Below are 21,454 nucleotides of genomic sequence, written 5' to 3' on the forward strand. Positions count from 1 at the left end.
ACGTCGCACTGACACAGATAGGTCTTATGGCGATGGCCTCAGAGATTTTGGAGGCGGTTAACCAGACTCAAATATGCAAACTATGTATCAATTGACAAGACTATAGATTCAGAGGTATGTTATGTAGGTAATGTAGTGATAGGGAACCTAGAATCTAATAGTCTCGGACAAACTTTTCTTCTGAACTCAGAGGTTTTAGAGGCAGTTAAGCAGACTCAGATATGCAAACTGTTCACTAAATTCATTGTTTAATATGGCCTAGTGGAATACAACATCAGAATGTGGTCCTTTTCCAAGCTGATATAGTGCCTTACGTGGTATAAAGGCAGCAAACTCTATCAAATCATTTCACAGTAAGATGGTGCATGTCACCTGACTGGCCCATGCTTTCATCGAATTGCAGAAAAGGTCAGATAAAAAAAAAAATTCAGAATTAGATGGACCAGTTTCCATGGTAAAGAAAGTTTTGTCAAAGCACCGTCCAGACCTGCTTCAAAGACAAGGGCCCCCAATGTAGCTTTGTCTCCAGCACCAGTTTTGAACACGCTGGGGTACCTGGTTGACTGCATGCATATACCATAGTGACAATTTTTAGACAGTGGGAGAAGCAGTTAATAGGTTTGATAGGACAGATGCTAAGGCAATTGGGAGTTCACAGGGCCTGCCTTCTGATCCTCAAATGGAAGGTAAATGGTATTGCATAAAATAAAAATGTTCATTTCTGCCAGAAATCTTAGCTCACCTAGAAGAACGTGGCATGGCATTGAACAAATCGGGGGAGCGGGGGGGGCAGTCAGGCAGAAAATAAAATCTGGATTGGATAAAAATAAAGGGTTTCAGACAGTGTGTCAAATAGCTAGTATTTGTCATGAGGACTTCAGAACTGATATCTCTGAAATGGATTTAACAGCCAGTGACAATGTTTTTTTAAATATGCTCCTGTTACATCAGTGAAAGTAGAGAGAGGTTTCTCAGTGTATAAAACAGTATTGCCTGACAAACACCGTTCCTTCACTTTTGATAACTTGTGGATGACTATGGTGGAGTATTGCAATGTTAAGATATGTTTAATTAGTTATATATTTTTTCAGCAGAAATGAAAATCACCTAGTGATAACTGTTAATTTTTTATTTTATTAATTTTGTGTGGCTATTTCTAGCCAAGTGCAGCCCTTGTAAGGCAGACCATCTGATGAGGGTGGGCGGCATCTGCCATGTCTAGGTAACTGCGTGTTATTGTGGTGGAAGATAGTGTTATGTGTGGTGTGTGAGTTGCAGGGATGTTGGGGACAGCACAAACACCCAGCCCCTGGGCCATTGGAATTAACCAATGAAGGTTAAAATCCCCGACCCGGCCGGGAATTGAACCCGGGACCCTCTGAACCGAAGGCCAGTACGCTGACCATTCAGCCAACGCAACGAGTCGGACACTGTTAATTTATTGATTACTATATTAGTATTAATACACTAATTCTACTAAGAATGTATATTCTACAATACAGTTATTCTAACAGTATATTCATTATCTGTCTAAGATAATTATTATTAAATTGTTCGGCTCCATGGCTAAATGGTTAGCGTGCTGGCCTTTGGTCACAGGGGTCCCGGGTTCAATTCCCAGCCAGGTCAGGAATTTTAACCATCAATGGTTAATTTTGCTGGCACGGGGGCTGGCTGTATGTGTCTTCTTCATCATCATTTCATCCTCATCACGACACGCAGGTCGCCTACGGGAGTCAAATCAACAGACCTGCACCTAGCGAGCCAAACATGTCCTCTGACACTTCCAGCACTAAAAGCCATATGCCATTTCATTTCATTATAAAATTATTTGATAAAATTTATTACATCACTTTTTAAAAACTGAGGTAATTTTATAATAATATTAGGAACGGTTTATAGGTCTTTTGTCAATAATTCTTAGGTCATTAACACCTGGGTCCTAGTCATGAGCTTTCCTCTTCGTTTTGATTATGATGATGATAATGCCTGCTGTTTAAAAGAGCCTAACATCTAGGTCATCGGCCGCTAATGGTACGAAATGAGACGAAGTGTGATGACAATTTCAAAGTCCAAAATCATCCACTGACCAAAATTCAAAATGTGATCACAAAGAATGAATGGGTGAATATGAATTTAAAACGATCAGTGGATCCGACCCACAATGCCCCACATTCCCAGAAACTATAGTAAAATAATAGTATTACTGACCAGGGGACTGCTTCTAAAGCATAATCCTGAATTGATGATGCTTGTTGTCTAAAGGAGTCCAAAATCCAGGTCATCGGCCCCTCATATAGGGACTTATTGCTAGTAAAGTAGAACAATGGTATTTGTCATGTTGCGGTACTAATCAATAGTAGTGTAGACTCGTGGTATTCCACACATTACAGCACTACTCGCAGGTAAAGTAATACGTTCATGTAATGCAGACCTATGGTGTTTCTCACATTGCAGCGCCACTTACAGGCAACACAAACCTATGGTGTTCCTCACATGGATGTACTAATCATAGACAACGCAGACCCACAGTTTCGCTCATATAGCAGTTCTAATCACAGGCAATGCCCAGACCTGTGGTGTTTCTCACATCATCATCATCATCATCGGTTTGCCCTTCCAGCGAGCCGGGTAGGGTGTTTGCAAACGAGCGTCTTCCAAAGTCGCCTATTCAAAAACATTTTGTTGTCCAAGACAGATTCCCAATTCCATCCTCTTCTCTCCACGTCTTCCCTCAGTTGGTCCATCCATCTTCTTCTTGGTCTTCCAGCTGGTCTTCTACCTGTTATTCTCTTTTCCAAATAAGTACACGGTAACCTTATGCTATTCATTCGTTTAACATGCCTAAACCATTTAAGTCTACATGACCTAAGTCTTTCCTCCATCGATTCATTTAGACCTAGGTTAGATCGGATCTCATCATTTTTCACATGATCAAGTCGGGTCTTTAGGAGGGCAGTTCTAAGAAATTTCATTTCACAGGCTTGAATCCTACTACAATCCTTTGATGTTAGTGTGAAGGTTTTTCAGAGAATATGTAAGGATGGGAATGAAATATGACTTGTATAGGGTCATTTTTGTTCTTTGTGGGACCTTCTCATCCCATAGTAGGTGTCTAACGATACTGTAAAAGTTAGAGCCTTTAGTTACTCTGTTTGTTATTTCTATCTCAGCTCTGTTATTACTGGCCATTACACTTCCTAAATAACTGAATTGGTGTACTACTTCAACTTGGTGGTCCTGTATTTTTATGTTGCATTCTGTATTATGTCTGCTGATTTTCAATGCTACTGTTTTTGATGGGTTCAATTTCATTCCATAATCATCAAACTTCTTACACCATGTATTCAGATTATTTTGCACTCCCTCCTCTGTTTCATCCCATATTGCCACATCGTCTGCAAACACCAGAGCCTGAAGATCTTTATTACCTTTTCCTTTTACTTCCTTTAAAATGGTATCCATAACTGCTATGAATAGAAGAGGTGATAAGGCACTTCCCTGTTGTACTCCTTTGGTTGTATTGAACCATTCAGAGTGACCATCTCCAATTCTGACACAGCTTTTACAATTAGTATATAGCATTTGGATCTTCCTAATAAGGTACTCCAGTACACCAAGTTTTCTAAGACTTTTCCAAATAGTTGATCTAGGAACATTATCATACGCCTTTTCAAGGTCCATAAACACAATAATTAGGTCATTTCCTCTTTCCCAGTGTTTCTCTGTCAACATCCTCAAAGCAAATATCAGATCTGTTGTGCTTCTTCCAGTCCTAAAGCCATGTTGTTCCTCTTCTAAGGTAGGCTTTAGTATATCCCTTACTCTGGCTTCAATGATCTTCTCCATAATTTTAAGGTCTTGTGATAGAGGGTAATGCCTCTGTAATTTTCACTTTTCCTTCTACTCCCTTTCTTAAAGATAGGAACTATCACCCCTTTTGTCCAATCTTCAGGTATTTTGTTATCCTTCCATATTGTCCTGAGAACTCTATACAGCCACTGTATTCCTGGCAGACCAGCAGCTTTAATCATGTCAGCTGTAATTTCATCAGCTCCTGCTGACTTACCACTTCTCATCCTAAGGAGAGCTTGCTCTACTTCTGTCCATGTAATTGGGATATCTTCCTCTATTGTTTTCTGTCCTACATCCTCAACAGAGATCTCTTTAGGGCCATTTAGGAGTTTGTCAAAATACTGCCCCATTGTATCTGTGATATCTTTCATATTGTGAACTATATTCCCATCTGCTGTCTCTAGAGCTGTAATTGCTTCTTTATCTGATCTTTTACTTTTTACTATTCCATATATCATTTTCATATTCCCTTTATTGTCTTCTTCCAGTTTAGTTGTAAATTCTTACCAACTTTTCTCTTTTTTTTCCCATACAATTCTCTTGACTTCCAACTTTCTGTATCTATATTCCTTTGCCATCTCTTCCAATTTATTGTTGTCTATTTGGTCGCTGTTGATTCTTCTGTCAGACTTAGCCACATCAAGAAGTTTTTTGGCTTTATTCCTTTTCATTATGGCTTCTTTCACTTTATCATTCCACCAAGATGTTTTCTCTCTCACTCTTCTGCTTGTTCTTCCACATATTTTTTCTGCACTACCAACCAGACTTGCCTTAAAATCATTCCATTCTTTATTACCTTTCTTTGTGACTGTTATTGGTATTTTAGCTCTGATTTCCTCTTGAAACTGCTGTTTGACTTCCACATCTTTCAATTTCCAGTCTTTAATTCGTGACTTTTTCTTCTTGTTTACTTTAATAATAGGTTTGGTGACTTTTAGTTCTGCAATGAGGACTCTATGGTCACTATCAAGGCTCTCACTAGGTATCACTTTTACATCATGCACCCTTTCTCCACTTGACCTATCTGTGATAAGGTCTATCACTGATCTATATTGACCATCCCAGCTGTATCTCATGTTTCTCATATAATGGTACTAATTACACACAACGTAAGCCCGTAGTGTTCTGCATGTAGTGGTACTAATCATGGGTACTGTAAATCCCATCCTGATTCACACTCTGTTGCTACTAATCACAAACTTATTGTGTACCTAACATAGTGGTACTACTCGCAAGTAAAGGAGACCCAGGGTGTTCCCCGCATGATGGAACAAATTACAAGTAGCCTCATGGTTCTAAGTCGATCATCCCTTGCTCGCCATTTTAGTCGCCTCTTACGCCAGGCAGGGGATACCATGGGTGTATTCTTTGCCTGAGTCCCCCATCCACGGGGGTCCTCTTTGATTTTGCCAATATTGATAAGTCAATCATTAAACCCATCCCTTTTTTTGTTACAGCTGTAAATCTTGGTTTTGAAATGTATGGGAAGTTCCATGATCATTCCATGATGTGCAATGAAAAAACTACAGTATATGCTGAGAGCCATAGCTGTAGAAACACCAATAACAAAGATATGACATATCCCGAAGAAGCGAGTTTTTCTTTGCTAGTTGTTTAATGTCATAATTTTCAGAAATCCAGGAATGTGAAAGGTCTAGAACTGAGAAGCTAGTGGTCATGACCTTCATTTTTTTTTTTTTTGCTAGTTGCTTTACGTCGCACCGACACAGATAGGTCTTATGGCGACGATGGGACAGGGAAGGGCTGGGAGTGGGAAGGAAGCGGCCGTGGCCTTAATTAAGGTACAGCCCCAGCATTTGCCTGGTGTGAAAATGGGAAACCACGGAAAACCATTTTCAGGGCTGCCAACAGTGATGACCTTCATTAAAGTACAGCCCTGGTATTACCTCAGTGGGAACATGGGAGACCATGGAATGCCCACTGTGAGATTTGGGCCTCAATGCAAACTTACATCTACACAACTTATACCGGTTAGCTAACCCACCAAGCTTGTAGTTTTATGCAACTGTAGATATCATGATTATATGTAGTTGTGGGACCTCCAGTTTTATGTGCAATCCTAATGACAGGCAGGTAACTTTTCATTTAAAAAATGCAAGTTATATTGGCTGGAATTTAAATGTCACCAGGGTGACAAACTAGTAATGTTAACTGGTCATCATGCCCTATCCTGAAGAAAAAAAATATTGAATAAAACAGGAACAAATATAACTTGGCTGTATTGTAATCCTCTTCCTAGCACAGTGTTATGCTGTATGAACAATTAGAATTCTTTGATTGGCAATAACTAAATACCACAGAATTAAAGCAAATTGTAATTCATAGGAAATTGTATGAAACACAGATTTTAAAGTTCACTCATAACAGCCTTCTGTGAAATGAAGTCAATCACTTTTATGTAGAGGAAAAGAGTAAAATTTAAAACTTACCAGAGGTTTAGAATCTGAAACCACATGGTACTGTAATAGCTGATGTAGCTGGTAGTATGCTTTGTAATGAACTAGTGAATTGATGACTAACTCATGTAAGAAGTGCTGAACTGGAATGTGGTAATCGGTCAAAGAACGGATATATTCCAACAGTACCCAGACCACAAACTTTCCTCCTCCTGAAATGTTAACACATTCACATTAATTACATCACTGTACAAGTACATCTGCTAGTTGTATCCAATACAAGCAGAAGCTATAATCTGACATTCCAATAAAGTGGAACACTTGACTCTCGAAACACTCACAGATACTCAGATACTTAGGTTCTATAAAATTAATAACAGCTCCTTAAAATTGTAAGATAACACTGAGAAATTTTGATACAATATTTATAAATGTTGCTGGCATGGTATTAAAATGTGGTAACAATAGCTCTAGCCATTTCTCAACAACTGTCTCCAATGTTAACATTGATGCTTTAACAGCCCGTACTTGTGGACATGACATGGGCCTTTGGGCTTATGCCGTGTCAAGAAAACAAAGTGAAACTCTTTACATTTCACAGAGAACTTTGCTCCACATCTTCTGAAGAAAATCTTGGCTGTTCCCAAGGAAGTCTTTCACAATAATGAGGGTTTGAATTTAAGAATGCTTCACCATTGGAGAACTGCAGTGGTACGCTCGTTTGGCACCAGGTGGCTTGCTGTATGCTGGCACAGCGCTCCAAGCAGAAGCTGACAACAACAATTGAGCTCTAATTAAGATGTTATATCACACCGTGTGTGCTTTCGAAGTATCAGAGAGGACATCAGATGAATCAGGGACAAATGTGATAGAAGAAAATAGAAACTAATAAAATAAAACTCAATGAAAGACACCAGGATAAACAAGAACAGAACTGAAGTATGGAAAGAAAGTATGCGGAGAAAACCAGAGGATGATATGAGACGGTGTAAGAGGGGGGGAGGGCATAACCGGTGTACACATGTTATGAAAGCATGACATTAACACAACACATAGCTTGGGGATGAACCAACTGGTGATGACGAATGCACAAATTTGGAAAACACCAAAACAAAATAACAATATAGAAAGGACAATGAAGAGAACTACCTACGTATTGTAAATTCTTAATGGCTGACAACCACGTATTACTTAATTGATAGCCAGTGTCCCTGTTGAAATTCTTAGGATTTTTACGTATTTCCACAGTCTTCCGTATGAACACCTGTAGTGTTTAGTGTGGGTAAGAACTTGAACATCTTGGAATACAACATCATGACCTGACGATAAGGCGTGCTCAGCTATTGCTGACTTTTCTAGCTGGTTGAGACGGATATTTCTTTGGTGTTCCTTGATGCAAGTCCCAATGGACTGGCATGTTTGGCCAATGTATACCTTGCCACAAGTACAGGGAATTTTGTACACCCCAGGGAGTAATAGTGGGGACAATTTGTCTTTGCTTTTACCTAAATTATTACACTATTATACTCTGGGGTGTAAAAAATTCACCGAAGCAACTGACCGCCTTCATTGCAAAGTCATGCCAAAATCCTCCACTTCATGAGCAGCAGATGACATGCTAAGAAGTCGGTTCTGCACAGTTTGTTTTTTGTGTGGTACCATAATTATAGGATGGTTTTTCAGCAACGATGGGTTAGGAACGGTCTAGGACCAAGAAGGAAGTAGCTGAGGCCTTAATTAAGGTATCTTTGCCTAGTCTGAATGTGGGTAGCCACGAAAAACCAGCTTCAGGGCTACCAATAGTGGGTTTTCAACTCAGAGCAGTGACTTATCATGTAGGAATGTGTGGTTAGAGTACACATGAAAGAAGGACATCAATTGTCTACCTATGATGAAGACTATTAAGATAAGTATTTTGTAACTGGAATGTTCTATCATTGAGTATTATGTATGGAACAAGATATTCCATTACGGTAGTTTATTTACAGCATGATGAATGTTTTGAAAGATTGAAAGGGACACGTACATGAGTAAATACATGGTTCTTGGCTTGTATCACTTAGAAGTTATTTGATTTCCAAGAGGTGGAGAATGTATAATATGACATTTTATTCCATCACATGCTGCTTCTTCCTTATGATGATTTTGTGTGCTTTTCAATGAAACTGATTTCATATTGTGTTGTCTACATCACCATATTATACATTTTCTTCCACATTAGAATTTAAAAAATTCAAAAGTGACATACTGTATGAATTTTCTCATGTTAATATGTCCCTTTCAAGCCCTTACAAAATATGCATCATGCTGTAAGGAGTCTCTTTCAGTGTTTGGCTGCTAACTTATATCTCCCTCATCTCAGCTTTTGATTCTTGCATCAATGGCCACAGACAGTTGCAAAAGCCATTAAAGGTAGAATAGCATTGTTAGCACTGAGTACTCAAAGTGCACAAATTCCCTTTTCAACCTGATTACCAGCAGCTACGGCTACTCTAACACTTACATCCATTATCATTCAATGCTGAGAGTTGCACAGCAATTCTTCTCGCCACTTCTGAGACCATACCTTTTGGGGATCATTGTAAGTAGTGTTACCTTTTGGGGATCATTGCAAGTAGTGTTAATATAAGGAAAGATCTTCATTGGGGTAATCACATAAATATGATTGTAAATAAAGGGTACAGATCTCTGCACCTGGTTTTGAGGGTATTTAGGGGTTGAAGTAAGGATGTAAAGGAGAGGGCATATAAGTCTCTGGTAAGACTCCAACTAGAGTATGGTTCCAGTGTATGGGACCCTCACCAGGATTACTTGATTCTAGAACTGGAAAAAATCCAAACAAAAGCAGCTCGATTTGTTCTAGGTGATTTGTGACAAGAGAGTAGTGTTACATAAATGTTGCAAAGTTTGGGCTGGGAAGACTTGGGAAAAAGGAGACGAGCTGTTTGACTAAGTGGTATGTTTTGCATGTAATAAACTTCATGGTTGGTCAGTATTGAAAATTGTATATAAATTTGAAACAATTAAGTTTATTGAAGTGGTCAACCTATTCAACCTATTGTAGTGAATGGGCTGACCACTTCAATAAACTTAATTGTTTCAAATTTAAGTGGTATGTTCCGAGCTGTCAGTGGAGAGATGGTGTGGAATGACATCAGTAGATGAATAAATTTGAGTGGTGTCTTTAAAAGTAGGAAATATCACAATATGAAAATAAAGCTGGAATTCAAGAGGACAAATTGGGGCAAATGTTCATTTATAGGAAGGGGAGTTGGGGATTGGAATAACTTACCAAGGGAGATGTTCAATAAATTTCTAATTTCTTTGCAATCATTTAAGAAAAGGCTAGGAAAACATCAGATAGGGAATCTGTCACCTGGGCGACTGCCCTAAACGCAGATCAGTAGTGACTGATTAATTGATTGATTGATTGATTGATTGATTGTCAGCATAAAATTTATCCAAGAATTATTACAGTCTATGGTCACTGGTGGCAAATGCAAGATACTTATTTATCACACCTCTTCCACTCACCAACTGAACAAAACAATTTATTTACGAGTATTCATCCTTATCTTTATATTATTGCTCAGTAGAATACTGAAATATAGTCCAAAAAAAGAATCATGCACCAAGAAATTGTTGGAATCGCATGAAACTTTACATGGGTGATTGTACTGTTTGTATACAGTAAGTTAAGTGATTACGACCACAGAGCCAACAGATCGTTTATTGCTGGAAAATGGACGCTTGAGAGAAATTAGTACACTGTGGGTTCGCCTCTAGCTCAGATATAAGATGTGATATGACCAAGCATGAATGCATCCAGGTTTTATATGGTATCCTGCGACACATCTGTCCATACTTGCAGTAACCTGTCCTCTAGATCATGTTAACTCTTAGGCTGCTGAAGCTGCCACCCCAAATGGTCCCAGACATATTTGATGGGTGATAAATGTCGTGACTGGGCAGGCTTCAGATGGGTGAAAATTATGTGGATACATTCCTGTGAAATTCCTGCTGTGTGCAGCAGAGAATTTATCCTGACAGAATATGCCTATTGGAAGCCGTGGCATGAACGGAAACACATGCAACCACAGGATATCCTGCACATATTTCTGCGCTGTCATTTTCCCTCATGACACTACTAGGGATGATCAATTGTTATTGTGATGGCCCCCTAGAACAGCATACCAGCAGTGTGGACGGTGTGTCACGCCACAGTAAAAACAGGATTGAGGAGCTCACCATAAGGCCTCTTGAGACTATCATAGCTATTATCAATATAAGTATCCAGCCTTGTGCATTCCAGTAATGTGCCCCCTCTCAAATTCTGATAACTGGGTGAAATCTCCTCAACTGCATCGTACAGGCATGTCGAGTAGTCGACGAGGTTTACACAAGTAACTAATCTCATATCTGTTCCGTATTGAAGGTAACAATAAGTAAAATTCTTCCAAGAATAAAATTTACTGTGTCCACCTATTCAATACAATTATATTCTGTAGTGATTAAATCCTACATGAATTACATAAACTAATTAGGTATACGTTTCGCCCTAGTTTTGGGCATCTTCATCCTAGTGATAATCTTAAGGTCAAGTCCTTAAACCAACTTAAAACTGAAAGTTTTTTTACAAAATGTTGTGCTTTAGGTGATGTTTACATAGGCTTAAAATGTGTACATTAATTAAAATCTAGAATTTGTGACAAGGAAGCAATTAAAACTATCATACAAATATCATACAAAGCACAAATCGGAACTTCACCAACTGTATGGATAAATCATTAGATTGATTGTTTGTTTATACAAATGTGTTCATCGAAAGGTGCATATGATCTCCTATGTCGTAAATACGGCAGCTACAAAACCGGAACCGTGGTATAATGTTGATCTTGTTGAGCTTGAATATCCCACTAGGAAGAAGCGTGGTTGCATGGTACTATTTTAGAGATTAAAAACGTGTATGTTGGAACATATTGTCAATATCATTCATTAGTCAGGTGCTCATCTGATAAAATGTTTCTTGGAATTTTGTGCCGTTCTTATCGGATTACTGTTCCCGTTGGTACGTTGTTCTACCCTTGGGATGATTTAGGAGTATTGTCTGTAACTGAATAAGAGAAAAAGAGAATTTAGAATGACGAATGTAGAGCCCACTTGATAATTTTAAAGAAGAAAGTGTAATACCCCATAATTGTGGACGAACTTACTTGTCCAGTCGGATGTTAGCTGGATCCACTTGTTTCGGTTGCGTCTGAACGACTAACCTTTCTACTTCTAGTGAAGTATTGATGCGGTAACAGAGGGATGAAGCGTAGAGGGGAAAGGGGAGTGAGCTGTACCTTTTGCACCTGTGTTATTGCTAGAGAGGCGTTACTCGAATTGGATTGGGTGGGCCTAGCATTAGGCGTGGTAATTGGGACAAACGAGTGCTGTGACTGAAACATACTGGGGACTTTATTCTGATTTACAGCCTGGATTAACCTTGGAGTTGCCTCATATAATGGATTTTTGTTGTCAATGACTTCGTAAAGATTATTATCTTTATTATAAGTTTGCTCCAAATAAATGTACAAGTTTTCCATCTCACTCAATAATTTCCCCTTACCTAGGCTTCTAACGATCATCAAATCTTTCTCTATTGAGGTGAATTTATGTCCCGTTTCACTCATATGCTGGCTCATGGCTGAATACTTGTTATGTTTGGAAGCACTGTAATATTTCAGATACCTTGTGTAAAAGCTTCTCCCTGTTTGACCGAGATACGTGATCTCACACTGTGTACACATTAATCTATAAACCCCACATCTTGAGAAAACATTGTTATTATTATTGACCTTATTGTGGTTGAGGAATATGTTCTGGTTATTATTTACTGACCTGAAGGCTACGTTGATGTTTTGTTTTTTTAGAACGTTAGTGATCTGATGAATAGCCGGGCTGTTATACGTAAATGTGGCGTAGCTATTTTTCTTAGATTTATCTGGTACTAGATTGGAAGATAGTCTAGTTCTGATTTTATTAATTAACCGATTGATCATATTTATTTTAAAGCCATTGAACTGAGCTAATTGTCTTATATAATTTAGTTCAATTTCCAAATTTTTTGGCGAAAGAGGAATTTTTAGTCCCCTATATATTAGATTTTGATAGGTGGCTTGTTTTTGGGTCTTAAGATGCAAGGATGAATCTTTAATAGTTATGGGTGAATGAGTAAGTTTCCTATAATTTGAAATTCAAAGGTGTTACTCAAGCACATAATTGTTAAATCTAAAAAATTTAAAGAATTTTTGACCTCATCTTCTTTGGTAAATTAGATATTAAGGTTTATTTTGTTTAGTGAAACCAATATATCATCACTATTAGTAATGTCTTTATTGATGACCACGAAACTATCATCAACAAATCTGAGCCATAAACAAATGCCCTTTCTTTGTGAAATAATTTTTCTATGTTCTATCGAATCCATATAAATATCCACCAGAATGCCAGAAAGAAGGTCTCCCATCGCTAGGCCTTTCTGCTGATAGTATTTTCCATTTTCCATTTACAATTTGCACTTTGGACAATTTTTAGTCAATGTATGATAGTTTTAATTGCTTCCTTGTCACAAATTCTGGAATTTAATGAATGTACACATTTTAAACCTATGTAAACATCACCTAAAGCACAACATTTTGTAAAAAACTTTTTAAGCATAAGACCATTGTGTTTAGTTTTAAGTTCAAATGTTTAATTGATTTAAGGACTTGACCTTAAGATTATCATTAGGATGAAGATGCCCAAAGACTAGGGCAAAACATGTACCTAATTAGTTTATGTAATTCATGTAGGATTTAATCACTACAGAATATAATTGCATTGAATACGTGGACACAGTAAATTTTATTCTTGAAAGAATTTTTACTTATTGAGGTTTAGAAAGCTAGCAGGAATGTTCTACAATGCACGAGTAACATCTGTGAGCCTTTATTTAGCCCATGAGAAACACACATTCAAGGATTCTGGTAGCAAGGCCATTCAACTAATCATATTACAAAGCTAATCCTTTGACTAATCTGCTTGATATACAACTGCATGCTCAGTTTTCCAGAAAAGAAAACTCCTCCTTGGTGTATGATTAATTTTGTCAATGAGTGTATTATAATATTTGTACGTATAAAAATAATCTTTCTGTCTGTACATTTTGAATATTAACCTTATACTTGGTTTTCATACTGGACAGGACAAATAACAGTGTACGTCACATTCAGTTTAATTTTTGTCTGTCTGTCTGTTTGTTTGCCTACCTGCCTGCCTGCCTGCCTGCCCGTCCGTCTGTTACAGCGTCATGGTAAAATGGATAGTGAATATTTCATGAAACTTGGTACCTATTTAAGTTTAGGATAAGGGTGAGTGGAACCTTAACTGTAAGTTGTTTTAAAATATTCAACAGGAAGTGGCTTCAGAGGGGGCCAAGAATAAAAAACTCAATACATCTCTCTTACAGTTGGTTTAACAGGATAAATTCTTAATTAAAAAAAATTGATTTAGAATATAACTTACAAACATTTAAGTCCACAATTTTTCCCAATACAGTGTGTCACAGATGTATTTTCTATGACTTTTTTAAATTTGAAAACACTGCATCGCAAGACATAACCTCTTGAATATTTAATCTTTCTCAAATACACTAAACAGACACTTGAAATGTGCTTGTGTAATTATCTGAGAATGCATTGTGTAATTTTTTTTTTTTTTTCCGTATTGGTTGTTCCTCTTTCTGCTCCTTCCCCTTCCATTTTCAAACATAGTTTTGGTTGCTGGATGCGTCCAATGTTTCCCTCTCTCATTTTCCCTTCATTTCTCAGACAAGTTACTTGTCTAGTTTGTGGATTCTTTTTGAACCCAAAGCTGCTGGGTTGCGAGCATCGGAGTGTAAGTCTTCAGTATATCTTGCGTGAAAGGTTGATGATTGTGGCAGCAAGTAGGCTTGTGAACGGGTAAGTGTTTGAGATATCTGTGTGTGCTGTGCATATGTGCCGGGCTCGTAGCCCAGTATGCACCCTTGCCTAATTGCCTGTTTGGCATTTTTACGTTAACTTTGTTCTTGCTTAGCCCAGTGTGCACCCTGCTCTAATTGCCTGTTCGGCATTTTTACGTTAACTTTGTTCTTGCTTAGGCCAGTATGCTCCCCTTCCTCTGATTCCCAGCGTGGCATTATTTCTTTAACTTTATTCTATTTTATTTTATGTAAGAGGGGTGAAAATATGTTCAACAGAACACTATCCTGGTCAAATAGAAAATTCAGAAATAACTTTGTTTTTAGTTAGTTGAAGTACACTCTGGTTGGAGAATTTTCTTTTGGGACCTTTATTGAATTTTAACTTATTTATGAGATATACAGTATTTCTGATCTGTGTTTGCTCTTTGTAATCGTAGTAATCTTTGTAAGCTTTGTGAAGTCTGTAAACGTACTGTAAAGTTATGTCGCTGTGTTGGGTAAATTTGAACTGCAGATGATAAACTGGCTGTTAACACTTTCGATCCACCTTCGCTTCCCCTCTGATGACTTCTTTTTCCTACGGCCTTATGCTAGTATCTTCTCAAGTAAAAAATAAGGGAAATATCAGTGGTGGTTGTTTGGAAGTTTAGGCTCAGGAGCCAATTCAGAGATGCTCTTCATCATACCAACAATGTATTAAATGCTTTGTACATCTCTATGTTTTTCAAATATTAACTTGATACTTGGTTTTTACACCAGAAGGAAGAGATCAAATGTACACAGGGCAGCAGAGAGCCAGGAAATGAGTACATCATGACAAGCTGCTAACAGGTAGAGGTTGTCTACTTACATGCCCAGTGGCATAACTAAGAAAGGAGGGGCCCACCCACAACATAATATTTTGGGTGCCCCTCTTCAGATTTTGTGAGAATGATATTTCCTACCTTAATCACTGCATGAAATAAATTTCATTTTGGGTCCGTATTGACAATTATGTTATATAAGTTGAAAACTAGTATATTGCTTCCACCTAGTCAATACCTATAAGTTTATTTAAAATTCAAAGTTGTAAAAACATCATATTAAAATAACAGGACATGTTTCGACTGCATTAGGCAATCTTCAGCTGTTTAGAATTAACTTAATATTTTGAAAGTTACAAAACATGAATATAATTTACATTCATATGATATACTTATAAATTAAAATAAGTGCATGTTGAATCATCATCAGATGAAGAAGTTGCTTGATGTAATGTGATGAAGTTAGAACAGTTCTATGAAATAAATAACGATCATGTAATTAAAAGTTTCCTCTGTCCTTAAAATTTATTTTACCTAAAAAAATGACAGTTGATTCATTCAAACTGTTGTTCCACTTCATATAAAAACTTGTAAACTGTTACGAATTTACAAATGTAGAATAAATTGATTGCTATATCTTAAAGGATACTCTACTGTGAGGGAAATCTAGCAAGTGACACATAACGTTTTCTTTTCATTCACAGGGTTCAACCCGATGATTCTGCCTATTCACTTTTAAAGATTAGTTGATTCCTCATTTGAAGCTCAAGATAACAGATTGCCAATGATCGGAGACAACGCGAGGAAGTCTCTCGAGTTTAACGCCGATTCATGCAACATTTTATTCTTCACAACATTCGTTTTTCAACCAACCCAGCACGTGATTTCTACACACCTCACCACATTTTAATCTATGAAATGAAATGAGGCCACAGCTTGTAATTCCATATCAGCTCACCCTTACTGGAAAAAACTGTTCTTAATCACAAGCATTCAAATGCCACCGTGTGAAGACTGTTATGATCTCGAATATTATAGGAACAATCATTCATAGCAACTCACTGTAACATTTCCATGTCACTCACCTCACATACACATCAGCAATTTTATGGTTACCACTTGTTTTTTAATAGACATAATATAGTCTTATTGAATGGTTTTAAATTGTCAAAATTAATTTTTTTCAATGAAATATTAGATCGCATGAACATTTTATATTATATGAACTGGGTACAGGGCCCTGACCTCACTTGGTTTAGGTCTTTTTCTAGTTGATGATGCTTACGAAGTATAAGTGAAACATGTCCTAATTCTAACATCTGTATAATGTTTATATCCTAAATATAAGGACTGTTATGTATTGGAAAGGTGGTTTTAATTAATGCTGTAACTTCTATATTCTGAAATCCAATATGGTTTTATAATGAGATTCATAACTTTCATTCTCCTAACCGGATGCCCTTCCTAACTTCAGTCTAATGCAGGTGGCTCTTGCGTATACATAGGCTCTTATGGGACTAACCCCGGGGGAGAGCTGCACTAGGGCTCTCGAGGAAGGATAGTCGCTCAAAGCAAAAAGCATAATCAGAATGATGAGCTGTAGATAAACATAGAATATTGTTATAACCTAACTTTGTTATCCTGTTAGAAGTGATAAAAATCATTCAGCTTAGGATTGCAAAATACTGAACCAAAAAAATTCGTGCTACACATATGGTAGGGAATGGAACCCAGAGGTCATGTCTTATCAGAAGGGTAAAAGGGCAGACGGACTCCTCCTCCTCCTCCTCTTCACGGTGCCCTCCTCCACCTCCTAAGGCTAAAGGGCTAATGGGCTAAAGAGCTAATGGGCTCCTCCTCCTCCTCCTCATTCGCAACAGGAAGCTACCTCACTCCTCATTTCCCTGTAGTTTGTTTAATTTTGTAAATAATTACACAATAAATATTTCATTAAATTTAAAATGTTCTATTTATTGCATTCCCTTTGCCTCCTTGAGGTTTGCATTGCCCTTGTATGATGTCATATCCTCACCTAGAGGGGTTATGAGCGTTGTAAGCATTCTTGAACTCCCTTCTACAATGTTTGCATTGAAAAATTGTCCTACAAGATATCTCATGACATCTCTTGTGATAGCCTTGGGGGAAATGTTTTTCCAAACTCTTTGCAAATATAGCTAGAAATGGGTTGTTCCATGATGGACTTTATCTTCTGCTAACAGATTCTCCTTTAAAAGAAACAAACTAAATCTACTAGACACCTGCTACTCTCTACTTATATGATGTAATACAAAGCTGTGTAGATTAGAAAAGTAGCCTATAGTAGCTTTAGGATGAGAGGACTTACCACAATGTGAACAGCTTGACGGTTAACAGAAAACTAACACAAAAGTGTATAACCTATCTTATATAGCTTATACAGGGTAGGTGTGGAGATTAAAAGGTATAGTCAAGGAAGAGGGAAGGAAGCGGCCGAGGCTTGGTTCATATGAGCAATATGTAGATATATTTCTGATGAAATCAAGGGCCATGAAGGGTATGAAAATTAAAGACTCCCTAGGATTCGCAACCTAGTACCATCAGGGTCGAAAAGAACAAGAGTTGACCAAGGGAGGTCAGATAGAATAGATGAAAGTGAGGAGCCTAGCATAAGTAAGTGGATGCAATGCTAGTACTCAGCTAAGGATCTGTGGTCGCCAACACACGCTCCCAAGTTTGGAGGCTCCTAGGATTGCTTTTAGCCACCTCCTATAATCGTGGGTGGATCTGACCATTAAATCCCTGAAAAACTCTGTCTAATCATCATTATCTTGGTCTTACCCTACCTCTTTTACCGTCCATGACAAGTCCATTATTCTCCTAAAAACCATCCTCATCCATTAGTTCTTCCTATGGTGTTGGGTACCCACAATATCGCTTGTCTGTTACAAGCTGTGAGCTCCTGAGGGAGCCCTCTAGTTAAGTCTAAACGAATAGAGTATAGCAGTCATCTTGCATGGTAGCCCTTGCCTGAGTTCCTGAAAGTTAGGCTGGTAAAACTAATAGGTCATAAGTTACAAGTTGTGAGCCCCTGAGGCAGCTCTGTAGAGTTAGGCCTGTAAGAACAATGTACTGCCATTAGCTTCCGGTCCATCTCCTTAAAGTTAGTCTCATATAACCAATGTATAGCAACCATCTTGCCTCGGGGGCCCTAACATTAGGAAGTTGCACACGGCCGCCATCTTGCGCAGTAGCCCGCGCGCCAACTCCTAGGAATTAGTCCCATGAGAGCCCATGTATAGCCCCTGCACCAGAACATACTTTTTATACCTACTGACCCCATGGTGGAATGAGAGGGTACAGGAAGCATTGAAAAAGCATGGTAAATTGGAAATAGGGATAAAATGGAAGAAAGTATCAGGAAATGAAAAGAAGGTGCAAGAAAGTGGAGAAAAGGAGAAAAGCTGGGATGGATTTACTTTAGAGTTGGAAGAGGAAGTGTATAGTTGTAAAAGGATGCTATATGGACTTGTAAGAAGGAAGAGAAAAGAAACACTCTACACAAAGCAGATAAAAGGGAAAGAAGGAAAGAGAATAACACATGCAGAGGACAAAAGAAAAAGATGGAAGAATTACTTTGAGTAATTCCTGAATATGAAGAGGGGTGTAGATGAGATGATAGATACAGAGTGTAAGGAGACAGAATACAAGAGTGTAATCACAATGGAAGAAATGGAATCTGCTGCCAAAAAAATGAAAATGGGAAAAGCAGCTGGACTGGATGAATTGTACGTGGAAATGATAAAAACAACAGGACCTGTTGGTCTACAATGGCTGTATAGGCTACTTAAATGTATTTGGAAGGAAAAATCGATACCAAATGACTGGAGTAAAGGAGTAATAATACCTATATTTAAGAACGGGGACAAGAAGATACGTGATAATTATCGAGGAATCACACTCATATCTCAGGGAGCAAAAATATTTGAAAGGATCATATATCAGGTAGCAAACATATTTGAATGGGTACTTGAATAGAGAATGAGAAGAAAGGATGAAGGAGAATTACAAGAAGAACAATATGGCTTTCAAAATCGAAGATCAACACAAGATCCCATCTTCAGTATGAGGCAGTTAATGGAAAAACATTGGGAATACAGAGGGAAATGGTGATGACAGTCCTTGATTTAGAAAATGCTTACGATAGTGCACCCAGAGCAAAGGTGTAGAAAGTAATGCAACAGAAAGGATTTGGAAAACAAATGATAGAATATGTGCAAGAATGGACAAAAATTGTTGCAGCAATTTCCAAACACATGTAGGGAGAACAGAGTGGTTTTGGAATAAGACTGGACAACGACAAGGAAGTGTCCTGTCCCCATTATTATTCATAATCATTATCGACCAAATTGCAAAGGAGATAAAGGTGCATAAAATAAAATTACAAAAATGAGATATTGGTATCCCATGTTGCTTTGTGATACCGGATGATGATGGAGGCAGGTGATATAGTGGTGTGGGGAACAAACTGAGAGAAAGTACAAGGGCAACCCAACATACTGAGTGAGATTATTGAAAATTTTGGAAATAGTAAGATAATGGTGTTGACTAGAGGAGAGAGGGAAGGGAAAAGGAATTATATAAAAATAAAGGGACGAAATCTTGAAATTGTGGAAAGCTTCAAGTACGTGGGAAACGAACTGATGCAGGGCTGGACATGGAGATCAGTAAAAGGATTCAACAGGGAAATTCATTCTGCAAGAGTGTGCAAAACCTGGTGTGGAGGAAGAAAGTACCAATGAAGTGTAAAACATGGACAAAAATTGTTGCAGCAATGTCCAAACACATGTGGGGAGAACAGAGTGTGCATAAGATGTACTGCTGCCCAATACTGACATATGCAGCTGAGACCTGGACACTGAGAAAAAGACAGGAGAATAAAATTCGGGCCAGTGAAATTAAATTTTTAATTTGATAAGAAAGACAAGAAAGAACAAAGTAAGAAATGAGGTGGTCAGAAAAGAAATGGAAAAGCTTTTCAACAGAATGGAGAGGGATAAATTTACATGGTGTGGACATGTTAAAAGGGGGAAGGAAGCCGAAGCGGATGATGGAAACCCAGACAGAAGAAGAGAGGGCAAGAAGGAGATCTAGACTAAAGTGGTTGAAAATGATCACAAATATTTTAATTAGAAGAAACCTGAATTGGAACACAGTTAAGGATGAACAATGGTGATTGGATAGAGGAAGATGGAAAGGTGCCATAAACATTCCAACCCAGCAGAATCTGATTGAGGAAAATGGATGATGATGATGATGATGAATAATTAAAATTATATCTGACAAAATATTAAATGCGAGGAACTCTTTTTCTGAGCGGCTACACATGTTGAAACTATACAATTCAAATACAGAACATTCTTGAATTCCAGCTGAGTCTCAACTGTACATGGACAATTTGTTTGTGAAAAAACTTTTTTAAAAAATCTCCAACTATGCCTCATCAGTGTTGGCAGCAGGCTAAAGTATACAGTTCCTGGCATTCATACAGAGCTTTATATTCCCTGATTTAGAACAAACGTTTCAATACATACACACTGTCTCTCTGCATTCTCTTTATTGAAAAGATTTGGTTATACTAATTCTAATTTACTCAGAGAATTGTTCATATTAAAATATTAACACCAAATAGAAATCTATTGCAGACAAATTCAGTTTAAAAGGCTCTTAACGTTTTTTGAAGTATTTCACCACATAAAGCAATGTGGAAGTGACATTCTCAACACATATGACAGTACACTTAGCAAGGAGTTCTGGGACAAAAGATAAAGACAGTTAAGTGACTGCAGGTCAGAGGGTTAGAAGTAGTTTGTTTCTATCCTATGATATGGTGACATACCATTATTCTCTTCATCTTTGTAATCGGCATATCGTGAAAATACATTAGTGTAAAGATCTGCTTGATCTATTACGACAGAAGCTTTAGGAATCACTGGAGCACTAGGTTTAGCAGCAGCCACACCAATACCAGAGGAAGCTGGAGTTCCCATCTGAAAGACGAATAGTGAATTTACAATTGCATCAGAAAATGAAAATACTGGATTTTAAGGACAGTATATGGGGTAACATTCAGGACTGTGACTAGTTGCTGATAAAGTCAAAATATTTCGATGGGAAATATGGATTAATATAAAGAGATTTGTGAAAGCAGTTTCACTTTCTGATAAAATTTGTTTTAAATAATGCTATTTTGGAGTTTAATTTAATAATGCTGTAGATTAGCACACTGCATGTCTATTTATTCTCATTTTCTATAATGTCTTTATCTGCATCTGTATCATTATTTCCTTAATGTACACAGATTTACAAGTAAAACATTTGTATCAGATAACATTTTTATAAGCTATCAGCTTTTA

General features: G+C 37.7%; 1 protein-coding gene across 1 annotated transcript in view; it reads right to left on the reverse strand.

The window, feature by feature from the left end:
* The window catches only part of Bulli (regulator of MON1-CCZ1 complex protein bulli), a 214,775-nt gene that overhangs the window by 44,141 nt on the left and 149,180 nt on the right, over positions 1-21,454 (reverse strand). Inside the window, exons 11-12 of the mRNA XM_067141454.2 lie at positions 20,938-21,088; positions 6,306-6,484 (exon numbers count right to left, since the gene is read on the reverse strand). Of these exons, the coding sequence (XP_066997555.1) occupies positions 6,306-6,484; positions 20,938-21,088 (330 nt within the window). The remainder of the gene's footprint in view (positions 1-6,305; positions 6,485-20,937; positions 21,089-21,454) is intronic.

This window comes from Anabrus simplex, chromosome 2 (assembly GCF_040414725.1).
Source record: "Anabrus simplex isolate iqAnaSimp1 chromosome 2, ASM4041472v1, whole genome shotgun sequence".
Classification (NCBI taxonomy): domain Eukaryota; kingdom Metazoa; phylum Arthropoda; class Insecta; order Orthoptera; family Tettigoniidae; genus Anabrus; species Anabrus simplex.